Source organism: Malus sylvestris, chromosome 13 (assembly GCF_916048215.2).
Source record: "Malus sylvestris chromosome 13, drMalSylv7.2, whole genome shotgun sequence".
NCBI classification, from domain to species: Eukaryota; Viridiplantae; Streptophyta; class Magnoliopsida; order Rosales; family Rosaceae; genus Malus; species Malus sylvestris.
In genome coordinates this window covers 5,807,732-5,834,133 of record NC_062272.1, presented here as the reverse complement: position 1 = coordinate 5,834,133, position 26,402 = coordinate 5,807,732, and the positions used below count along the sequence as shown (strand labels likewise).

At 39.1% G+C, this 26,402-nt stretch overlaps 1 protein-coding gene across 1 annotated transcript; it reads right to left on the bottom strand.

The window, feature by feature from the left end:
* Positions 1–159: 159 nt before the first annotated feature.
* Positions 160–2,512, bottom strand: LOC126596327 (protein RICE SALT SENSITIVE 3-like). The gene is made up of 7 exons (XM_050262877.1): positions 2,280–2,512; positions 2,087–2,137; positions 1,773–1,973; positions 1,514–1,619; positions 1,257–1,298; positions 1,092–1,148; positions 160–945 (listed from the first exon to the last, which is right to left on the bottom strand). Exons 1-7 carry the CDS (start codon positions 2,414–2,416, stop codon positions 352–354), a joined length of 1,188 nt encoding a protein of 395 aa, XP_050118834.1. The 5' UTR covers positions 2,417–2,512; the 3' UTR covers positions 160–351.
* Between the last annotated feature and the right edge of the window lie 23,890 nt (positions 2,513–26,402).

The following is a 26,402-nucleotide window of genomic DNA, read 5'->3' as shown; positions in this document are numbered from 1 at the left end:
GCGAGCCTTCGACTCGTCCACACACGAAGTAATTAAACAAGTGCATAATTCATTGAGTGCAACTATTTGTAACATTGGATGTGTTTTAAGTTTTGAGATTTGTGCCAATCTCTTATACTGATATCGAAATTTAAACTCATCTAACGGTGAAAAGTAGGGTGGCGAATTGAAGTACTCCCTTTTTATAAGATCAAGATCACCCCTTACATTATAGTGTAATAATAGGATTATATATACGAGAGCTTGCTAATTAACAATGTTAGAAATAATCAATCTGCATTCCTATATATAAATTAAGCTGACGACCAAATAAAGCTAATTAAAAACTACTAAAACTTGCTTAATTAATAATTAGTCATGATGGAAATGCTGTTGCTGTTGACGGGAATAAGCAGAAATAGAATTGCTGGTTTCACCGACGTTTTGGTAATCCGACGGCCTATATTCTTCGTTACGGTCATGACCGTCATCATGATCAGTAGTCTCCTCCTTGGCCACTTTCTGCTCGGTCATTGCCATGAAGTCCACAGGTCCATGAGATAACACAAACTGGGATTGATCGTGCGGCTGTGGATGATGATGATGATGATCGTCATTCGTCGGCACGACGGAGGGAAGCTTAGAGAGGAGGGCTTCAAGGCTGCTCATGGAGGGGGTTATGTTTTTCAGTGGAACTACTTGATTAGGGTTGAGATATTGGGGATGATCATACATTAAGTCATGAGTTGGAGGTGGTGCAAGAGGGTTTGTGCCACCTTGGAAATGCCATGCATGTTGAGGATGATGATGATAATCTGGGGTGGGACCGTATGCATAGCCATGATGACGATCAGGCTTGAAGGGGAAGGATGGAGATGATGGGTGTGGGAGAAGCACTCCGGGGATGCTTTCGATGTAGCTGAACTTCTTTCTTAGCAGAACTACATAGCTCAAGTCTTCAATCACCTGCAGGATTTGCAAACATGCAATAAAATTTTGCAGTCTTTGATGTACAATTACTTTAGTTTAGAGAGAGAATATCGTTTCCTATAAAAAACAAACATTCAATAGTACTTGAGAGAGAGAGAGAGAGAGAGAGTCCAGAGCCTCACCTTGTGAACAGCTCCTAACTGAACGACACCTTCTCTAACTGCTATCAGGGCTATGGTCTGCAGGACATTTTAATCAAAATCAAATCAAACATTTAGAAACAAAATTATTATAAAAAGATTTTGGAATTTTTGTGATGTGGGGTTTAAAAATGCTTAATTAAGTACCTTTATGCCAGACTGGAATTGGGCTTCCCATGTTCTAGGGTGCTGAGGCAAAAAAAGTAAAATTTAAAAACCTAATGACACGTACAGACAAATTGTATTGAAACAAAACTGGGGATCGAGGGTGTAGTTATATAAAATTTTTGGATGTAATTAGTTAGTATATGCCGCATGAAATGACAAACTGAATCATATATATATAGAACCATTGATCAGGAGCAGTAAAATTAATTAATGCATTTCGTATTATATTTATATACCATGTCTGCTGAGTTATGCCATGCTGATAAGAAGTTGATTTCTTGATCATTTGGTTCTTTGTGTATCCACTTATGACTATGATCTGCCGCCACTTTCCCGATCAACCTATATAACAACAATCACCAGTTGATTAATTAGTATTGTCAGAGCTCAGTGATCAGGTACACTCAGAGAAAAACAAAATTAGAACTAGTCCAATATTTAATTGGTTAATTAATTAATCATATATATATGTTTCTTCTTAACTAGGTTAATTACCCTTCTCCATAATTGTAGATCTCATGGGACATCTTGAAGAAAAGCTCAGGTTGCAGGCCATTGTATAGTTGAAATTGATCGCTTAAGTTGCTATACATTGATGAAGGTCCTGCAGGGCACTGATCAGAACTGGAGTTGATCTGATCATGAGCCGGTGAGGAGGCACCAAAGTTGCAGAATCCATCTTCCCAAACCAATATCCTGCATACACATATATAGATATACATATATAATTAGATGCATAGACAACCTAGCTATGAATCTATTTTATACTATCAAACTAAATTAAAAAAATTGATTAAATTAATATATACCAGTTCCTTCTGTTTCCTCTTGACCTATCATAAGCTCCATGACCTTCCCATCTGTTATAAAACAAAATTATTAACGAAAATAACAATTTTAATATACTAACTATGTGGGAACTGAACTCAAAGAAAAAGTACGAAAAAAAACCATTTTTCTGTAATTATTTTGGAAACTTTTTCAGTATTTTGGTCTGCTTACTTGGGTGGTGGATAGTTTCTAGGAAGGATCCTCCAGAAGACTGCATAAATCCACTGAGAGTTTTCGTGATTGCACAAGCTTCTCAGGGTGTGTTGAAGCAGATGAGTCACAGCTAAGGGGTTCAGATGTTCTTCCATATCTTTCAAATGTTTTCCTCAATTACCTTCTTCTTTCTCTCTCCTCCTCCAATCTTTACCTATCTTCAAGAGAAGCAAAACCCCAACGTCCTATCCCGCTTTATACTCTTCTCTCTCTGAGTAGTGTGAAAGACTGAAGTGAAATAATTTTTTCTTTGATTACTTTTACCAAAATGTTTCCCTCAGGCCCCACCTTGTATTTCTTCCCGGTTCCCGACGGTCTTGATTTCTATCCCTTGATTCATAAATTACTATCCATCTCATGAGGAGTTTAATTATTACCTCATTCAAATTATGATGAATTATTAGAGAAACGACCAAACCTTATTATTCTCAACAAACTACATCATGAGTGGTTTTAGTATCATTTATCTGACTTCTGACACACTTATTTCGAAATGTGAAGCCGAAGGAAGTTTGCGTTTTATCCTAAGAGGTGTGCTATCTACACACCATATTTTTACTTCTTATAAACCTCTTGTTAATTTCTGTCATTTGATTTTCTTCAATTCATCTGATTTGACGGGCAAAATTAGAAGGTTTTATGAGAAGTAAAAAGGGTGTGTGGAATATCACATCCCTTATCGTAAAATAAAATGGTAATATGAGTAGTACGTAAATCAGCTATTTATAAGCACATGTAAGGTCTTTCAGTTATCTGACATGGGATTCACACTCTTAACAACGCCCTCATCAAATGTGCAATCATAAGTCAAACACATGAACAATACATATATATTGGGTGGTGCGAGAGCACAGTCCATTTAGCTCAACACATGGGTTAACCTTCTTTAACTATTAAGAAAGTTGAAATTCCACAATAAACCAAAGAGTAGGGAGTGATCCAACCCTTTATAGGCACATACAAAGTCTTTTACTTTTCCGACGTGGGATTCACACACTCATTAGGCACATGCATGCTGACTTGTAGCCAAGTGTGCTATATATTTATATATATATTATTGCTGCTAGAGTCCGAAAGAGATATTGTACATGTAGTCAAAACAGTGGAAACAAGAGCTATTAGGGTTCGAGAAGGAAAAGGATCATTTCCGGAATTTCTTTGTGGGGATCCGGAGGATCAATCAATCACGGCCGTTCATCGTACATCGTATAGTTAGAAATCATTTTAAATTTTAAATTGAATATAAATAGTATTTAACGAAAACTGACCGCATGATATACTATGAACAATCGTGATTGATGATCCCCCATATCCCCACTAAGAGGATCCTTTTCCGTTCGAGAAACCTTAGTCCATAAGAGCAACTCCACCCATGGAGCCCTCCCCCTGGCAATCCACTATTCAATCCACCCTATTGAACAGTAACTGCCTTAAATGAATAGTAATTACCATTAATGAACAGTAATTGTCATTTACATCTCCACCCTTGGAACCCTCCCCCTGGCAATAAGCAATAAAAATAATAGTTTTTTATGTTTGTTTAAATAATAAAAAATTACAAAAGCTATATCTCTCTCTCTCTCTGACACAAAAAAAATAAAAAAATACAAAACCCTCGGGCCACAGGCCCGTCGACTCCCCACCCCCCCTTCGCTCGACCTCCCACCCTCACTCGGGCCCTTCCCCGCTGGATTTGCTCACACCGGCCCGAGGGCCCTTTCTCCTCGCCTGACGCCCGAGCAACCAACAAGGCTGGAGTTGCTCTAACGCACGTACAGAGTTGCAGCTTGTAACAGTACTTACCTTCCGTTACTTCATAATGTCACTTTTACAATTATCAGAGGGACGGCCATTACCAAGCTTTGCAGATAAGGTGGAAAAGTTGGAACCAGTTTAAGAACAGTACTCGATCTCATCACTGAGACGAATTACATAAAAATGTTGACGGTAACAATTTTCGCACTTTTGAGTTTGACGCTTTCAACGTTTCAAATTGAGTATTTTATAATTTTTAAACTTTAGTAATGAGTGTTAGATTTTAAAAAATGGAAAGTAATGAAAATAATTTGAAAACTTTGAGTTTTAACTATAAGGATAAAATAAAAGGTAAAATGAATAGTACCAGGATTGACTTTTTAGTGTAAAAATGTGATTTTTTGTTAAAATAAACAGTACCATGAGTTTTTCGTTAATATTCTCTTTTAAAATTAAACACAAATAGTATCTGACGAAAACTAGCCGCACGATGTACGATGAACGGTTAAGATGTGAGAATCCCTAGAATCTCCATAATGTGGATCCGGAGAGGATCCTCTTCCTTCCTTTGTAGCTCGATCAGATCAGTCTCAGTTAGTTAGAGAATTCAGATCATAGATTAAAAGAACAAGCGCAGTGCAAAGTTGAAGTGCTTGAGGCTTTGAGCTCTCTCTCTCTCTCTCTCTCTCTCTCTTCCACTGTTTTTGTGTGAAGAACATGATGAGCAAAAGGAGCTATCAGTGGTTTTCTTTCCCCACCCTGACACAAAGGAAATTTTGACAGAAACATTATACCGTCCCTTTGACCGCCCTTTTCTTTTTACTAGAAACCGTCGTCTCATTAACGCCATGCAGTAAATGTCATGTGTAAATTTTAGTTACAGCATATAGCCAAACATTTGATAGTGACGGACATTGCTATCTCCATAATTTTCTCTGTGGATTCTTGTCACCAAGCCAACCCCCCATATATGTAATGTCCTCTATGAGAGAGAGAGAGAGAGAGAGAGAGAGAGAGAGAGAGAGAGAAGATTATAATTCATAAATTGGTTCTTTTATTGTTATTTTTGGGATCTTATAATGCATGAATTTACGAGTAAATTAATAATTTGGAGACAAAGTCTGACGGTGGTGATGCAAGCAAAAGGAGGGCAACAATTGAATGGAGTTTGGATTTTATTGGTGGTAGTGATGGTTTCTGGTCTACACAATATATTGTTGTTTTGTTCAATTTTTTAATAGCTCTCTCTTCCAAAAATTGATATTTGGGTTAAGAAGAGATGGTATGGAAGCAAAGAATGGCACAAGATAGTGAGAGTCCTCATGGTCAAGGATAAATTGTCCCATCCCTTTCTCCTATTTTAAGAAGTGGAATCTCTGCTCTTCCCATCCTTTCCACACCTCCCATTTGACATATTTTATATTTTTGGTTGGTGCATACAAATATTTTTTTTGGACAGGATATATGTTCTTTATTAAAAAATAGAATGTCTATATAAAAGATTGATAAAACATTTACAATTAGTAGAAAGTATACTAGTAATCAACGTATCAAAGCAAGTGTCCACGTTATCGATACAAAATCCTTTGTTTCTACACAAAATATTTTTGTATATATATGTGTAGCTTTGTTAATTTGTATGGTGATTATGAGACAATAAGAGACAGTATCTTAGTAATGCATACACTAAAGCAGGCATATGATCTCCCTCTCCCACCACACAACTTCAGTATATATTTAAATTGATTACTTTATGTGAAAGGTTGGTATAGGAGCAGAGAATGGGAGGGGGGGGGGGGATCATTGTAATTTGATATTGTTTGGAATGCTTGATATTGTTTTTTATTTTTAGAGGTGATGGGTTATTGCATTGGGTAGATTGCCTATTTTGTCTTAAAATAGCAGAAACATTAACTACGGCTCAGTTATTTGGTTATTTAGGTTTCCTGTGAATTGTTAATGTCCAAAAATCTAAATTTCAGGGTTCCTTGGAGTGATGAAATGTCTTATCCATTTAACCAAATGATTTGTTTTCACATTGATTAATAAAATAGAATCCACACTCCCAAAATGCTTGTGTCACAATTCGGTGGTCTTTTTGTTTTGTGCACAACCAATCAACATACATGAAACTATTTCTTTCATTTAGTTAATGCATACATAGTGTAGGGTGATTAAAATGTGGGAAGAAGATGCCGTAAAATCCAACGAGAAAGAAAGTGTCCAAAACTAGGGTTTTTTTTTATACAGTGTGACAGAAGTTGGTCAAATGCATCAAAACGGAATTTTTTCCCTCAACAAAGAAAAACTGCAAGGCACCACGTGAAGGCATAACTGGTCACAATTTTGGCGCAGGAAAGCTTTTATGTACACATCCAATAACGAAAAGGAAAAGGGAGAAGATTAAAGAAAGATATCCCTTTTCTGGTAGCTTTTCTAACCTTTTTCATTGCTGTAAAATTGAGTCTGTCTTTCAAAGACGAAATATTCTTGGCTCCCACGCACCCCCAACACCCCCACACAGCCAACTTTCACATATCATCAATGTAGCAAAAAGCCATCCATGTATAGTACCAAAAAGTGGCTGTAACTCAAACCTGCAATCACAAAATGGAAGATGCCCTTTCGCTCTTCCGTCCATCACAGGGGACGAATTAATCTAAGGTGTAGAAATACATGAGAATATTAGGGGAAAATTTTGAAAACTAGTTAAAATTTAGACATGGTAAAAAGACTTTTAGCCTGTTTTTTGGACTTTAGAATTTTAACTACTCGGCTGGAGATTCGAGCATTGCTTGAGAGGCGTTGAGATAGCACTCATGAGTCATGTATAGAGTGTGTTAATCACTTCGCCCACTCAAGCTAAACCGGGCTACTAAACTCGCACATATTAGTCCACTAAGAGATTCTAAACCCAAATCCCTATTGAAAAAAAGGATCTTTAACGAAAAGCACCTGGTAGTGTTCACTTTAACGAAAAACCACATTTTTACACTAAAAAGTCAATCCTGGTACTATTCACTTTACCCTTTATTTTGTCCTTATCATTAAAACTCAAAGTTTTTAAACCCTTTTCATTAGTTTTCCTTTGAAAAAATTAGGTTGCCCATCTCACAAAAAATTTCTGAGTCTGCTTGAAAGGGATTGCTCGAGCGGCCTTGAAGAAGGCTAAGTTTTTAATGCGATAGTAAAAACGGTTAGTTTTCCAAATTTTTTTATGTTATTTAGACATTTATATATATCAAGAAATGACTAATACTTCCCCCAATGCATTCTTTTAGGTTCACAGCGTCTTGCAAATTGAAGGAAAAAAATACAAGGGAAGAAAAAAATTAAAACGTGCAAGTGTGTGTGTATGATCATTTTTGGGGCTGTGAAAGTCAGAGAAAGGATATATTTTTGGGAGTTTTAACGAAAATCCCGCGGTACTGTTTCCTTTAACGAAAAACCACATTTTTACACTATAAAAAGTCAAATATAATACTATTCACTTTATCCTTTATTTTGTTCTTATCGTTAAAACTCAAAGTTTTCAAGCTTTTTTCATTAGTTTTCCTTATATTTTTTAGTGTAACGGGAACACAGTCTGGTACACCAAGTGTCATATTACAAATGATTGGTATTTTCCCTTTTTTCAAATATTCAACCACTTGTATTATGATATTTGATATACTAGACCGTATTCAAGCTACACACTTGTATTATACTCATTGTTTGCTTTTGTACTTGAAAGAATGGAAAATGATTTATCACACCGTGAAAGTTTGAAGCATGTCAATCTAGTGGACGACCCATATGAGGATCCACCTACCCTTTATTGTGAATACAGATGTTCTACACAATTTTTAATCAATCTTTGGGGCCTTGTAGAGATTCATCCAAAATCTCCTTCCTTCATCACCATCCCTTTCACCAGAAATATCATCATCATCATCTCATATCATCCATCAGCATCATGAATAAAGTGACTCGGGACAACCAAGACACAACTAGTATATATTTCTACTGGTCCACTTATAAGCTGTCATCAAATGTGTGACATCCTTAAGGGAGTAGTTAATTAGTTTCATTATCCTCGGTGATTAGCTAGTTAAGGGGAGGTTTGATAATTATTTTATTTTTAAATTTCAATTTCTATTTTCACTTTTTTTAGTTAAAAACTAAAAACTTGTTTGATAATGAAAACTAAAATTAAGCCTAAGAATGGACTGATTTTGAAGAGCAAAACTCATTAGAGCTTAAGTTGGAGATGACGTGAATATATATATATATATATATATGCTTAATTTAATTGATGAAAACTGGAGATCTTGGGTTCGAAACCCGCTGCTGGTTTGGAAGCTAGACTTGTAGAGGGGAGGCTGAAATGCCTTTGTGAGTCTTCCCAACCTCCGAAAGGGGTGGATAACAGTAGTTTGCCACCAGTTGTCTCCCTTTAAAAAAAATGATAAAAATAACATGCATGCATGTAGAATATTCGAATTAGGTTGACAATTAGAATATGCTAATTAATCGCTGATTAAGGTTAAGTGAGATGCATGGATGGCCATGAGTGCACTCATTTTAGTTACCCCATAGAGCTTAAGTTGGAGATTACAAAAATATGTATGCTTTAACTGATGGAAACATGCATGCAGAATGTTTTGGATTAGGTTGACAATTAGATTATGCTAATCATTAATTGATTTAAGGTTAAGTGAGATAGATATGAATGGCCATGATTGCACTCAATTGAGTGGGGTTGAAGGATGATGTGAGCTTCTTTGCCTAACAGAAGACTGAAAGGGACTAACAATCATAGAGAGATGGAATAGCTTAGGGCATCTATATCTCTGCAGTTGAGGACAATATGACTGAGATGTGTGGGGTTACATGGAGAAAGAGAGATGGGGACTTGATGATCAAATCACACAGAAACTGCCTCCTCATCCCTTTTCTTCTCAGTTCACTAAAACCCTATTTCCCTCTCTCTTCATCTTCTAGACTGCTCTTAGGGTGTCTTGATTTATGTTCTTAGTATTATTATTGACTCATTGAATCTGTCTCTCTGTCTCTCTCTCTCTCTAGCTGGCATGACACACACACACATAGTAGTATGGCCATAGTGAAGTGAGATGCTCCTTGTTGTCTACTTTCACAGAGCAAAATATAAATAACATATTGCACATTCAGTACGTACTAAAGGAAAAAGATCTGGGAGGTCAGTCTAACGATCAGTTGGATTTTTATACATGTACACAAAGAAACGGGCTCTATTATGCACTCATCCTTTGTGAGAGTATCCTGACTACCATATATTTTCTCGTAACATATATAGGCATTAGGGTTGACAAAAAGTACCAGCAAACTGAAGGATCAAACCGAATTTCTAGTTCTGTTCATTTTTTTTTTATATACAATTTGATCTATTTGGAGCTGAATGGAACCAAGTTAACCGGTGAAGTTATAGTATCCTTACATGCATCATGTGTATGTGCATAATTTTTGCAAATATAAGTTCAACAAACTAACAGAGAAAAACATGATACATGACGCGTAACCGGAAACAGAAAAAGAAAACATGATACATATGTTTGACAAAGGTTAGTTGGTTACAAATGTTGATAGGTGCGTGCAGATGCTTATCTAATATCTAGTTAGGCTGCTAATTTTGTACTATGGGACATGGACCAATCAAAGCAGCTAAAATATGATCCCACATCCTCTCAAATCCCAACAATCCCCATTCAAGATTGTCCAAAGCTATGGCCCCATTTCTTTGGACTTTATAATGCTGGGGTTGGTAACAGTCAATTCCCATTTTCTGACCGATCCTTTGATAATATGATTTTTCAGATATATATGCTCATTGCTAGGCAATATGTCCATTAAAAAAACATAATAATTAGTCATTTTATTTCACCGCAAATTAATCAAAATATTTTGATTGTTTTTGTATGGAAATCCGGTGGATATCAAGGGTCCCTTGTCACTCACTCTCTCTCTCTCTCTCTCTCTGAAGCTTTCCTTTTTTTTCTTTATTTGCATCAGTTAGTGAAGGAAAGAAAGAGAACGTACTTTGTACTAACAGCCAATGGCTTGCACCGACCTGTCCTTCTCCGTCTATTTGCCAATGCTTTTGGGTGGTACATCAACCCTCTTCTTCTAATTCTATACTCGAAACCAGTGTTCTAAAAAACGCCCTAGGCGGCCGCCTAGGCACTGGGCACCTAGCAACCGAGGCGTTTTTGGGCAAATCGCGAGGAAAAATCGGGTTGGGCCTAGGCGGGCTGGGAGGCTTGGCGGGCTAGGCGGGCTAGGCGGTCCTAGGAGGTTTTTTATTTATTTATTTATTATTAATTGCGTGCTTTTTTCTTTTTTGGTTTCATGGTGGTATACTTATGAAAATGGTGTATCTAATTTGCAAATGATGGATTTACTACAAGTTCATCCAATACTTATGGAAATAGTGTACCTAATTTGCATTTTATCATTATTTTATCATCCATACAAGTTTAGTTTTTTTTTAGGTATCAATATGTACTTATTTACAAGATAAATAAGAAATTTACCTATATCCGCCTAGCCGCCTAGGCGCTAAGCTCTAACCCGCCGCCCGACTAGCGCCTAGTATTTTTTAGAAACTTGCTTGAAACTAACGCAACACGTTGCGAACGGAAAGATGCTCTTGTGGATTCTTACTATTGAGAATGATCAAGAATTATTGCACAAGGTTTATCTTCAATCTATTGCATTATCAGGGTTAGAAAATCGTTGAAGATGTAAAAATTTTGTAACTAGATTAGAAAACATGACTGATACAATGAGAGCATTTTTGTCAGGTTTTTGTTTAGTCTAGCTACTGAACATACGTCGGTCATTTTATTAAACGGCTTATCAATACATCTTCAATAATAAGTTGATATCATTTATTGTAAATAACAAAACGTATTAACTTGTTATTGATGCATTGTCAACAATATCAATAGTATGTTGAGTCTTTATTAAAGAGCGGCATCTTATTTCTAGTTTACCTAAGGCAGAAGTTTATTGAATAAAAAAGAGTATGTCTTAGCCAAGTGAGCACTACCGAAATGTGCTCTTGCCATTTTAATTATCTTTGTCTATTTTCTTTTCCAATTCTCAGCAGACAAGAACAACATCAAGGAATTACTGAATGTTTGGCAATCTTGTTTTAGACTGATATAAATTCCAGCTAGGTGGAAAGTAATAAGCTTGACTTCTAATTACTCTAAGGGGAGTGCCCGGCCTACCTTACTGATGGAAACACTACAACAACAACTTTATCTAGTGGGATTAATACATTAGAGTCAAATTGAGGCATTAATTCATGTAGCTTTTCTCCTCCAAAGTTATGCTCCCTCCAATTATTTCAAGTAAGCATTTTTTTTTATAAATAAAACAGTAATGTCGCTTTCACTCAGCAATCAACATTGTTATTAAGGAAAAGACACTGTTGTGAATATATTGAAGAAGAAAGAACAAATAAAGATATTGAAAAATTGTTAAGGTTCTACCATAAAACCAATTGGTTATGAGGAGTAGCTCAACTTACTTATAAGTCCATGCAAAGTCCCTTCTCTGATCAATATGGGACCCATTTCTCAAGACTTCCCTTACGTGTGGCGAATTTTCATATCTAACACATTAACAACATAAACTGGGTGACGTGGACCACGTGTGGCCATTTGCTTCACGCATGGAACAACCTGCTCTTATACAACGAAGGAAGTTGATGTTCAACCATAAAAATTGGCAATATGGGGAGAAACCCAACTTACTTTTAAGAACATGTAAGGTCTCTTCTTACATCAATGTTGGACTGATTGTCCACAGATACAATAAGTTAGTGGGGTCATGAAACATTACTCTAACAAGATGTAGAAAACTATTAGAAAGACCAATTAATTAAGACAACTCCTAAGAGAAACGAAATTTTTGAAAACCCAAAATACTATGAGCAAAAGCCGCAACTGTACACGGCGGGCAAGAATCCCACCAATGAATCCCAACATGATCAACACCAAAATTTGCTAAACAGTCTACCATTTGAATTCCTTCGCGATAAAATCCGAATATGCATGGAAGAGAGAATGGTACAACAATTTGTCCAATAAACTGATAAACGCCAAGGCACATGAGAAGATTCATTACAAAGAAAATGCACTACCAAAGAAAAATCCCACTCAATCCAAATAGAATGCCAACCCCTCTCCAAAGCCATATAAACAACATTAATAATAACTTTAAGTTTCGGCCCCAAGGCAGCAACAATGCCAAAACATCCTAGACAATGACCCAAGTGGTCATAGAAAATACCACGAAAACCAGCCATGCCTGGTGAACCACGAGCTGCAACGTTAGCGTTAACTTTAATATGGAAAGCGCAAGGAGAAAGCCAAAAAACCTCATGAATTCTAGGCGCCCTTAAAGGCCTTCCATGCACTACAAGCATTTCGAGAATGCAACGATCATCAACTGAGTTTAACATAAAACTCATATCCCAAGAATTCACCTCACAAACTTGTGAGTGAATGCCACTAACCAATTCATCAATTGTAAGCATTTTTCCTTCAAAATAGATTAAATTTCGAGCTTGCCAAAGTGACTAAAAACCTGCCCCAATTATACTTTACCATATAATAACTGAAGTTCAGTACCAAAGCCACGCCTCAATGGATAATATATATATATATATATATATATATAATATTGGAGAATAACGTAAAAACGTGAAATAAGACAAACTCTACGCCAAGCTGCCAAAGAAAATGAGCATTGACATCACCCTCTCATCATTGCCAAATGGTTACCTCCCCCACCTTGTAAAACTGTGAAAATCCAATATGTTTGTACCATACTTAGAGCATCCGTATTTAGATCTCGTATAAATATTCGGGGGACTCAAATGTAATTATGTAATAAAAGAATGGGCAAATATGTAAAAAGGGGAGGAGCCCTTATTCTATAAAAGGGCCTCCTGATCCCCAAAGGCCTCACATCCCCTCTCATATTCAGAGAAGCTCATCCTCACATAAGGAAGCTCTCTCTCCCTCTCTCCCTCTTCAACATCTCAGAGAAATACAATAATCAGTGTGGACGTAGCCTAAACATTGGGGTGAACCACGATACATCTTGTGTTCTTTACATTTCTTGCAGATTCACAGTAGGATTTACGTTGTTCCAAGATCTCCGGTTTTGTGCATCAACATTTGGTGCCGTCTGTGGGAAATGATACGAAAAGTTGTGTCGTTTCTCTTTCATTTTTTCACCTCTACCGTGAATCTGCAAAAACCCAGCAACCCTGTCTTCCAAATCAATCTGCAACACTCTTTCAACTTTCCCACCCAATAACGAAACACAAAAAAAGCTGAAAACCGAAAGATTGCAATGTCTCTCTCATTGGGTTTGCAGAAATTAAAGATGTGGTTACTATCGGCAAATGGGTTTCTGAGAGTCTATCAGCTGACGGGATTTTGTGGGTCAACCCACGACCACGTAGCCCATAGCCAAGATCCGCTGAATATCGCCTTCCTCGGAGTTGAACATTTTATTTAGATCCCAGCACAGCAGGCACCAGCAGTTGAAGAGTTGGGCAAGAAGAGAGAGATTGGGAGAGTTTAGGATTATTTAATCCTAGGACTAGTACTTAAATCTGTAGGAAGGGAAGCAGCAGGCCCTTAATCTCAACGGTCAGATTTGAAAAATGGCGACCAAAAAATGGCACCGTCCACAAGAGTGAGGCTTCCAAATCAATCTGTTAAGTAGCTTTTTTCTTTCAGAGTTTTCTTTGAATTATCAAATCATGGTCTCTGCGATGCTCAATGGAGCTGAGAATCTCACCCTCGTAAGAGCAATAACCCCAAAACAAGCTCGCGTGTTTGCCAATGGCGGAGGTGGTGGTGTCTGAATTCATTTGCAGTGACTAGTGAGAATTCAGAGTCGGAAGAAGGTGTTCGTTCGCTCGTTCGTTCTCATTGAGCATCTGAGAGTAGATACTGGTATTGCTTATTCCATCTTTCTGTCCCAATTGGGATTCTGGGCTAGGGTTTCCATTTCAATTCAGAGCAAAAGCTCAGTGGTTATTTCAGGCATTTTGGATGTTGTTGACACCACATTGAAGCTGGAGGCATACTCACGAGGCATGCCTGGTGCTTTAGCAGAGCTCAAACTATGCAGCATTTAAAGGCTTGATATAGGGATGATGTGCATAGAGGAGAGTCCACATAACGACCGTCGATGTCCTCGGGTGTGTCAATGCAAAAAAAATTTATCTGGGGATTTACGCGGTTGAGGCACTGTTAGCTCTAGAGTATCTGCACATGATGGGGATTTTTTTACAGAGACTTGAAGCATGAAAATGTATTGGTTAGAGAGGATGGACACATCATTTTTTGCAAAGCTCCAACACTCTTTCGTTCTATCCCCCTATCTGCGCCTCTGTGTATTTTGTCTGCGATTTGAAACCCTAGGCATTTCAGATCCCGAGCTACATTTGGATGTGAAGGAGTGTGCGCCACTCAGATTGGGCTATGAAGGAGTTTTCCGACAACAGAGGTGTGACTCCGATGACGGATTACAGTAACGGACTGGTTCACGGTGCTACGCCGACACCGCCGCCACTGATGGTGTCCGAATCGTTCAAGGAGGAGAAGAGCTCATCTCGGAGGAGAGGATCAGGAAACAGAGTATGGATGGCGACGAGTTGATAAACCTCTTGCACGGCTCGGATCCGGTCAAAGTCAAGCTTAATCGGCTTGAGAATGAAGTCAGAGATAAGGACCGGGAGCTAGGAGAGGCACATGCTCAGATCAAGGCTCTCAAGCTCTCTGATAGAGCCAGAGAAAAAGCTTGTGAAGATGCCGAATGCAAAAGCAGAAGAGCAGAAAGAAAAGTAATCTGATGGGATTTTTACAGCTGGAGTACACCAACTTGTGTTCAAACAGCAGAAAAAGAAAAATTAGGAGGCATATATACCAAAGCTGCTTATGTCGGTGTAAATCTTGTCGGCAAGGTTGAAAGAAATATTCTCGAGGATGACCTGAGAAACCCAGCTGTGATAGCTGATAATTGCCTGCGCACTTCCTCAACCAATACGGAAGCGTTGTCTGCCATCTGCCAAAAGGGAAAAGAGAAAGCAAAAGCAGAAAGCAAAAGAGAAAGTAAAAGCAAGGAATAAACACCCCACCAGAATGATGTGATTTACTTTTCTTGGCAGATGTATGATGTGATTTATTTTTCTTATCTTTCGGAGACATTTGTATAAACCCTATCAGAGGTTAATAAAAAAAATGTCAAGCCCAAAATAAATGGGCTGAAATGTTGTGTGGAGGGCGAAGGCCCATAAGCCTAAAATAGCACCAACCAGGTGACCAAAAGTACGCCCAGTACTACAAAAAATTATTTGGCACCCAGCCGCTATTATCACCCACTAGGTGATCAAAAGTACGTCCAGTACTCCAAAATTATACATGAGTATCACTCATGTCAATCATACATAAACATTCATGAGCATCACTCATAAACATTCATGACCATCATTCATGTCAACATTCATGAGCATCACTCATGTCAACATCCATGAGCATCACTTATGTCAATCAACATAAACATTTATGAGCATCAATCATGTCAATCAGCTTCAAAAGCTTCATTTACAGAGTTCTAGCTTCAAAAGCTTTATTTACAGAGCTCTAGCTTCAAAAGCTTCATTTACAAAAAGCTCTAGCTTCAAAAGATCATTTACAGAGCTCTAGCTTTAAAAGCTTCATTTACAGAACTCTAGCTTCAAAAGCTTCATTTACAAAAGCTCTAGCTTCAAAAGCTTCATTTACAAAGCTCCAGCTTCAAAAGCTTCACCTACAAAGCTTCAGTGCAGGGTATACAAATACCGCCTTCGAACAACCGCCACTTCGGCCCATACATGGATTCAATTTGAAGTCTCTAACCAACAGACTCTATTGACCGAAGACTTGGGGGATTACATTATGTACCATATATTGGGCCTCAACTGGGCCTCATGAAAAATACTTGGAGGACTTAGCCCATTATTTATGTACTGAGGAGCGAGCCCTTATTCTATAAAAGGGACTTCCTCACTTTCATTAGAAAGCACCAATTATTCATATACTGAGGAGCGAGCCCTTATTTTATAAAAGGGACTCCCTCACATTCATTAGAGAGCATCGCAGCCAGCTGAGCAACCGCCTCGCTGCGAGCACCAACTCTAGCCCATCATTTTTGTAATGAGGAGCGGGCCTTTATTTTATAAAAGGGACTCCCTCACCATCATTAGATAGCATCGCCGCTTACTGAGCAACCGCCTCGCCACGAGCATCAACTTTAACCCATCATTTTTGTAATGAGGAGCGAGCCCTTATTCTATAAAAGGGACTTCATCACCTTCAACGCCACAAGCCGAGCCAACTAAGGCAACACAAGTAGAGCAGCCTCGCAACATGTGCTACTTCTAGTTGAGCATCACTTTTGTTTATGCACAAAATCAATTAGGACCTTGGTACAACAGAAAGTGTTAAGTTTGTGACCTTCACTAGATTACTCCGGTCACTAGTATGGATAAGTATGTAAATGGATAGAGACAGGGAAGCAAACATAAGATGTATGTGGTTCACCCAGATTAGCTACGTCCACGGAGTAGAGGAGTTCTCATGAATTATGAAGGGTTTACACAAGTACATAGGTTCAAGCTCTTATTTTGTGAGTACTAGTGAATGATTTAGTACAAATGACATTAGAAAATATTGTGAGAGAATGATCTCTATTTATAGAAAAGAGTTTCTAGGTTCATTCTGACATTTACACGTGTCGTGTTGTGATTGGTTTCTGATGTTGACACGTATCGCGCTATGATTGGCTTCTGATGTTGACACGTGTCACACTATGATTGGCTTCTGATGTCGACACGTATCCCGCTATGATTGGCTTCCTGGTTGGAGGGAAACTCTTCTGGGTCATTGACGGTATAATGCTGACCGGTGCTCAGTAGTTTCGGGATTGGTCAAGTATGGTACAAACAATGCTCCCTTAAGTTCTCGAGTGAGGGAAGCTCCTCGGTTGGGGACGTGCAAGATCCAAGCTATTGAGTAATCATGAAACTTCTAAGTACCGAAGTGTGATATCATTTTTACTTGCCTTATCTGTCTTATATGTAAATGTGGCATCTTCTCTGGAAGTACTTTTCCTCCATCCAGGGGTGGTATCTTTAACCAATGAAGATGCACAAGGTAATGTATCAATTTCACTTAAAGCTTACTTGTAGTTTCGGGCTTGGTTAAGTGCGATACAAACCCTATAGTAGGAATCCCCCAAGTCGCCGAGCTAGGAGATTTGCCGAAAGAGGTAACAGACAAGGTAAGCAATTAAACTTCCAAGCAAACAACCTGAATCGGAGGTTCGACTTCGACTTCCGGTTGATTGTTCTCATTCTCCTTATGTTGTAAATAACACCAAGGATAAGGAGAAGCAAATGGAGAAGAGATGATATGAGATACTTTTGCTTTTGAAGAAGTAACTTTTCACAGGCTTATTCTTGAACTGGGCTGGAGGGTTTTCTGGTTTCCTCCAGAGTATAAGGCCGACTCAAGAATTTGAGGGTCAAAACAAGTCCACTAAATCTAGAGTACGTTCGACCCTGATGATATGAGATACTTTTTCTTTTGACAAAGTAGTGGATGTATCGGCACGTGTTCTGTTACGCTTGTCTCCACATGCTTCCTTGTATCCTTCTCACTTGCCCTGTATGTTCCTCAGGCAGATGTGGTATCTTCTCTGAAAGCATAAGATGTTGAAGATGAGTACTTGAGAGCAATGCGAGGTAAGTAATCAGGTATGAGGTTCCAGACAGTCAGTTCTTGACTGGAAGCTTGATTCCAAGTGCTGACTGATTGCTCTATTTCTCCTTGTCTTGCAAGTAAGAACAAGGCCAAAGGAAAAGACAGGAAAAAACATGATATGGGATACTCTTGCTTTTAACCCTGATGATATGAGATACTCTTGCTCTGGTGTGGTTTGTTTGCAGAGGTATTATCGGGAGGAAAAGAAGCTGAGTATTTCGAGAGACTCTGCTGAGAGTGCTATCTCGGATGTGAAGAAAAGTTGAGCATTTTTTTTATTTGCAGGTTTGCGTGGTTGTGGAGGATGAATGTCGACATATATAGGAGTCTCCCTAACAACAAGTAATAGTGATATTCCTTTACCCTTCTTGGTCATAGCAATGTAGTGGGAGTTGCAAGCTTCACGTGTTTTAACTTTGTCAGAGCAATTTGAAAAAGTGGTCTGTGGTATCTGGAAAGTTGATGTTGCATGTGAAGATTGCAGATAAGCTTTATCCAAGGAAATCTGGCTCTTGAAGTTCGAAGAGCGGTGCCTCTTCGGTTTTCGAACAAGCAATCCTGTCGGGGATCTGGCTTTCGAGATTCAGAGAACTGTGCCTCTTCGATTTTTGAGAAAGCAATATTGTTGGGAGTCTGGCTCTCGAGATTTGGAGAGCAGTGTCTCTTCGATTTTTGAGAAAGTAATCCTGTTGGGAATTTGGCTATCGAGATTCAGAGGGCGGTGCCTCTTCGATTTTTGAGCATGTAATCCTGTTAGGAGTCTGGCTCTCGAGATTCGGAGAGCGGTGCCTCTTCGATTTTTGAGAAAGAAATTCTGTTGGGAGTCTGACTCTTGAGATTCGGAGAGCAGTGTCTCTTCGATTTTTGAGAAAGTAATCCTGTTAGGAGTCTGCCTCTCGAGATTCGGAGGGCGGTGCCTCTTCAATTTTTGAGCAAGCAATCTTGTTGGGAGTGTTTTCTCGAATGTGAGTAAAGGTTGGGCATTTTTGCCAGTCTGCCTTGCCACGGAGCATGGAGGTTGACACACATTGGGACTTTCTGGTTATCAAGCAGTGGTTCTGTTCGTTTACTCTTGTGGGTAATAGTAGGGTAGTTGGATCTTCAAAATTTATGTGTCTAAACTTTGTCAGAGATCTTTGGCAAAGTTATATGTGGTACCCGAGGAGCTGATGTTGCGTGTGGAAAGTGGTGCCTCTTCGGAATCCGGAGAGTGGTGCCTCTTCGATTTTTGAACCAACGACCATGTTGCCCTTTCTTTTATAAGGGCACCAATTGTGTGCAAGAAGTACATTCAGATAGTTATTGCTTGTAAGAATTTTTCCTTTACTTCAGAGATTTATTGCACCTCATTTCTCCTTCATCATTTCTGAGAATGTTTGACCCATCCGACTGTTGTTTTGACTTGAACTTTGGTGAAGAGGCATCCATGCCTTCTCAAGACAACATATGGCACCCATCCTTCTTATCCCCTACTGGTCCTCTTACCATTGGGGACTCTGTGATGAAGAATGATATGACCGTTGCGGTGGTGGTCAGGAACCTTCTCACTCCCAAAGATAACAGACTACTTTCCAAATGGTCTGATGAGTTGGTTGTGAAGGATTCTCTGACTCTCAGTGTTCAGTGTGCAGGTTCTGTGTCTAATATGGCCCAACGCCTATTTGCTCAAACCCACAAAGTTGAATCATTGGCGTCTGGAGTGATAATTCTCAAACAGGAGATCAGAGGGCTCAAGCATGAGAATAAATAGTTGCACAAACTTGCACATAACTATGCTACAAACATGAAGAGGAAGCTTGACCAGCTGCAGGAATCTGATGGTCAGATTTTACTTGATCATCAGAGATTTGTGGATTTGTTCCAAAGACATTTATTGCATTCATCTTCTGGGGATGTACCGCGTAATGAAGCTCCAAATGATCAACCTTCGGTGCCTCCTCCTTCTAGGGTTCTGCCCAGTGCTAAGGCTCCGAATGATCACCCTCTGGTACCTACTCTTTCTGGGGCTTTGCCGACTGCTGAGACTTCTCATGAGCAACCTTTGTGAATGCTCCCTCTTGTTTGTTTATTTTGATTCATGTATATGTACATATTTGTAACTTATTGGAGATATCAATAAAGAAGCTTTGCTTCATTTCAACGTCTTGTGTTAAATACACCAAGACCTTTTTCACTAAGTTCTTTGAATTTTTTCTTTTGTTGAAGCTTGTATGTTGAAGCTTTGAGAGTGAAGCATATATGTTGAGGTAGTGCTCCCTTAATTTCCCGAATGAGGAAAACTTCTCGGTTGGAGACTTGAAAAAACCAAGTCACTGAGTGGTCATGAGGCTTTTGAGTATCAAGGTGCAGTAGCATATGGTAGGAGTCCCCCAAGTCTCCGGTCGAGGGAGTTGACGAATGAGGCATTTCCTTTCTAAGTGGTAGCCCAAAACTCATTCTTCATATATATATATTTGTTATGAAAGTTGTTAGGCCTAAAGAAGAGAAGGCCTAGGCAATTTTTTTTTTTCGAATTTTTGATTTTTTTGTTTTTTGAATTTTTGAATTTTCAAAATTTTGAATTGTCGAATTTCCGAATATATATATATATATATTGAAGCTTTGGTGTTGAAGTTTTGTAGGTGAAGCTTTGAGGTTGAAGCTTTGTTGGGCACCATGAATTGATTTTGCTTCATACTATCTTGGTCAAGATAGTGTGAAGCTTTTGTGTTCAAGCTTTGTAGGTGAAACTTTTGTGGGTCAAGCTTTTATGGGTGAAGCTTTTGTAGGTGAAGCTTTTAGGGGTGAAAGACAAACAGTTTCCTCAGTTCCTCAAATGAGTCTACTATCTCAGGTGGAAGACGGCAATACCAGTTTAGAGCTCCACCAGAGAGGGTGGAGGGGAAGAAAAGACATCGCTTTTCGTCGGTGTGCATCCGATATGCCATGGTGGACTCAAAGAGGTTAAGGTGTTCAATTAGGTCATCCCTTCCAGTATAGAGTTGTAAACCAAGCTTTTGTTTTGTTTTCACTTGAAGGGGGGTGTCAAGGATCCTTCTTATGAGAGGGCCAAGCCTAGGTTGGTTATAGTCAGGTATCTCGGCCTGACGTTCGGCCTTCAACTTGTTTACTTCCTCAATGAGCTGTAGGACAAGGGGGTCTTGAGTGGAGTCATGTACCACTGGGATTTTCTTTCGTAAGTCTCCATCGTCTCTTGGAAGTAAGAAAGTTTGAGTAAGGGCGTGTGATTTTTCCTTGGACTCGCCGTACTGAATTCTAGGGCGAGTTTGTTTGAATACCTCAAAGTCCACTGTACCTTCATGTTCCTCTAGGACATGTCATTCCTTCCCTAGATTAGCAGCTGGCCTGGGTCGTGGGATGGGACCGAGTCTTTCAGAAACCCTTGGGTCATTGATCTTCGAGCATATATGGAAGGGATTCTCTCGACGTTGCTTTAAGAAGTCTCGGCAGTCACAATAAACGGCTTTCGATCCTTCCAACCCTTCTGCAAGGAGGTGTTTTCCTCCACTTCTCCTGCTTCGGGTCGAAGTAGCTGGGTTGAGAGAAGTCTCATGTTGATCATTGTTTTGATGATTAGCTCGTTCCTCATCAGGGATACCCATGTCAAATGAAGGTGACCCTCCGTGTTGAGGGGCACCCAGATGATGGTTGATGTCCACAGGGGCAACAAGCTCGCGTGTTTGAGTACGCATAGTTTCGTGGAGTGTCTCAAAGAGCTTCTCATACTGCTTCTGGAGGACCTCATTCTTCATTGCTATCTTGTTGTTTTGACCTTCTAGCTCATCGACTTTAGCTTGAATAGCAACCCTCTTTCCTTCCTTCTTTCGTTGCTTCGCACTAGGTGCAAGAGGGATGTCATTCTGTGTGCTGTGGCTTCCTTCGCTCCCCATGTTGGAGAGGGATGCTTGGTCAAAAGAGAGTGTACGAATGGTGGAAACCAGCTTGACAAAGCTGAAGAGAATGAGAATAAGTGTCGTTCCCATAGACGGCGCCAAATGTTAATGCACAAAATCAGTGAGGACTTTGATACAACAGAAAATGTTAAGTTTGTGACCTTCACCAGATTGCTCCGGTCACTAGTGTGGATAAGTATGTAAATGGATAGGGACAGGGAAGCAAACACAAGATGTACGTGGTTCACCCAGATTGGCTACGTCCACGGAGTAGAGGAGTTCTCATTAATTGTGAAGGGTTTACACAAGTACATAGGTTCAAGCTCTCCTTTAGTGAGTACTAGTGAATGATTTAGTGCAAATGACATTAGGAAATATTGTGAGAGAATGATCTCTATTTATATAAGAGAGTTTCTAGTTTCATTCTGACATTGACACGTGTCGTGTTGTGATTGGCTTCTGATGTTAATACGTGTCGTGCTATGATTGACTTCTGATGTTGACACGTGTCTCACTGTGATTGGCCTCCTGGTTAGAAGGAAACTCTTTTGGGTCCTTGATGGTATAACATTAACCGGTGCTTAGTAGTTTCGGGATTGGTCAAGTGTGGTACAAACAAATCCAAACAAAAAAATAAGGAAAAAAAATAAGGACATTATATATGTAATATTTACTGTTATTAAGGGTGATGAAAATGAAGTGATTATGATACGAAATGAACTAGATCAAAACAAACGGTTTACAAAGAATTCTGAAACAAGTAACTGCATTAACAGCCCAAAAATAACCAGCCAAGTCACAATTAATGTTGGATCAACAAAAAAAAATAACCAGCCAAGTCACAATCCGAGCCAACAAATATACGGCTAAAGTTGAACAACTGTGCAGAATACACACACACACACACGAACACTATCCTTTCAAATGTGCAGAATACACACACACACACACACACAAATGTGCAGAATACACACACACACACACAAACACACACACGGACATCAAACAAATGTGCAGAATACACACACACACACACACACACTATTCTTTCAAATGTGCAGAATACACACACACACAAATGTGCAGAATACACGCGCACACACACACACACGGACATCAAACAAATGTGTAGAATACACACACATATTACACACACAGAAATTACACACACACACACACACACAATTCTTTCAAATGTACAGAACACACACACACACACACACAGACATCAAACAAATGTGCAGAATACACACACACAGATTACACACACACACACACACAGACACACCAACTAAATACACACACACACACACACAGAGTACACACAAACACACACACACACACACACACACAGAAATTACACAGACACATACACAAACACACACACACACACATACACTATCCATTCAAATGTGCAGAATACATACACACTATCCTTTCAAATGTGTAGAATACACACATACACACGGACATCAAACAAATGTACAGAATACACAGACACAGACACAGAGACACACCAACTAAATACACACACACACACACATTATCCTTTCAAATGTGCAGAATACACACACACACACACATTATCCTTTCAAATGTGCAGAATACACACACACACACAAATGTGCAGAATACACACACACACACGGACATCAAACAAATGTGCAGAATACACAGACACTGAGACACCAACTAAATACACACACACACAGAGTACACACAAACACACACAAACACACACACACACACACACACATAGAAATTACACACACACACACATACACAGAAATTACACACACACACACACACACACACACACACACACACACACACACACACACACACACACAGAGTACACAAACACACACACACATAGAGTACACAAACACACACACAAACACACACACGCACAGACACACACACACACACACACACACACACACACACACACACACATAGTACTCCCATTGTTGAAACCCCAAATTTTAAAAATTGAAAACAACATGTGGGTAAGACTTCCAAGTTTGACAACTTTGACATCCTAAATTCCCAAGTTCCATCTCATCTTATGAAAACCCTAAATTCTAATCTCAATTTCACCTAAATATCAAAACCCTAATTTGTTCAAGTGCAGAGGTCCATGATTGAAAATTTCTCAAACCCAAAACAACAAAATCAAATAAAGCTCAGTTAATATCACAAACTAATCCACACAAATTGACGAAATAAATAAAAGATTCGAAGCTTACCAGACAACTCGAGGCAGATAAGGGCGAGCAGATGCAGATGAGTGAAGACGCAGCGATGAGGGAGAGGAGGACGACGATGAGGGAAGACACAGAGATGAGGACGATGAGGGAGGACGCAGAAAATCTCTCGTGTTTTCTTTGGCTTACGAGTCCGCCCAAAATTGGAGATCCTCGTTAAGAACGGCTAAGGAGGTCTTTAATCCGAGTGAATCTCTGCTAAGCTTATTAAAGCTAATCCTGGTGCACACCAAACAAATGACTATAGTCTAGTCCAGTCCTTCTTAATCATGTCAAACAAACGGGCCCTTCAAGAATAAACAATATAGTAATTGAATTTTACGGCTTAATTTTTATTGTATTGCATAATAGACAATATATACAAGATACAATCCTTGTTCTATAAGGAAACACTAAATGATACACAACTATCCTTCCTAATAATGAATTTTAATATTTACAATATATTTACATACCATTTTTAATACCACCCACGTTAACACTCCCCCTCAAGTTGGAGCATAGATATCACACATTCCCAACTTGACAAGTGAGTCACCAAAAGATCTACTACACACGGCATGTGTGAGGATATCCGCAAGTTGCTCTTCCGAGTTCACAAACGGTATCGAAACAATTTTCTTCTCCAGTTTCTCCTTAATAAAATGACGATCAACCTCCACATGCTTTGTTCTGTCATGTTGTACTGGATTCTCTGCAATCTCCCGTGCGGATTTATTATCACAATACAAACTTGTCGCCTCTTTTTCTTTGAAACCTAGACCATCAAGTAACTTACGTAACCAAAGGACTTCACATATTCCATGTGCCATACCTCTAAATTCGGCCTTGGCTGACGATCTTGACACCACGTTTTGCTTCTTGCTCCTCCAAGTAACTAGATTTCCCCCAACAAACGTAAAGTATCCAGAAGTAGAGCGTCTATCAGTTACATCACCTGCCCAATCAGCATCAGTAAATCCTTCAATCCTCAGATGACCAGAATTTTTATACAAAATTCCTTTTCCTGGAGCCGACTTCAAATAAGCTAAAATCCGCATAACAGCTGCCATATGATCCACACTTGGCGAGTGCATAAACTGACTCACCACACTCACTGCATAGGCTATATCTGGACGGGTATGAGCTAAATAAATTAGTCTTCCTACCAGTCTCTGATATCTGCCTTTATTCACTGGTTCTTGATCCAGATAAATTCCCAAGTAATGTTTCTCCACAATGGGAGTATCTACAGGTTTACACCCAAGAATCCTTGTTTCCTTCAATAAATCCAGAACATATTTACGTTGAGACAAGAAAATATCTCTAGATGACCGAGCAACTTCCACGCCAAGAAAATATTTCAAATCTCCCAAATTCTTCATCTCGAACTCGATGGCAAGGTTTTGTTCTAGCTTCATCATCTCTTCCGAATCATCACCTGTTATTATCATGTCATCCACATAAATAATTAAAGCTGTCACTTTACCACTTCCTCGTTTCACAAATAATGTATGATCTGAGTGACTTTGATAATACCCAATCCGCCTCATAACTTGGGTAAATCTACCAAACCACGCACGAGGCGATTGCTTAAGTCCATAGAGTGACTTTCACAACCTACATACTCCTGTTTTCCCTCCGGCATCGTACCCCGGAGGAAAATCCATATATACCTGTTCTTCCAAGTGCCTATGAAGAAAAACATTTTTCACATCAAACTGTTTTAGTGGCCAATTCAAATTTGCCGCTAAAGAAATCAGAACTCATACTGTATTCATCTTCGCTACTGGAGAAAATGTCTCTTGATAATCAACACCATAAGTTTGAGTATAACCTTTTGCTACTAACATTGCTTTATACATGTCTACCAATCTGTCTGCCTTGTATTTGATCGTAAAGACCCATCTACACCCAACTGGTTTCTTTCCTTTAGGTAGCTCCGTTACCTCCCATGTATCATTCTTATGTAGTGCCATCATTTCCTCATCCATCGCAGTAGCCCATTTAGGATCCTTCAAAACCTTCTTAACTCGGGTTAGTGCTTGGATTGCTTCCACATTGTTTACCCAGGCTTGACGTTCTGGTGTAAGGTTTGAGCATGACACATAATTAGCTATTGGATACTTCACTTTTCCTTCAGGAGAAAACCTGTCAGGAGGAACACCATAATTTTGCCTTGGCGGCAACTTATATGTACTCATAACATTATCTGGATTAGTTACATGAGTATTAGTAGTACTTACCTCAGGAATATTCAGAGAAGACATATTGGGTGGCACTATTGAGCTTGAGAGAGAGGGGGTTGCAGGTTCGGTAGCTAATGGTTGCTGG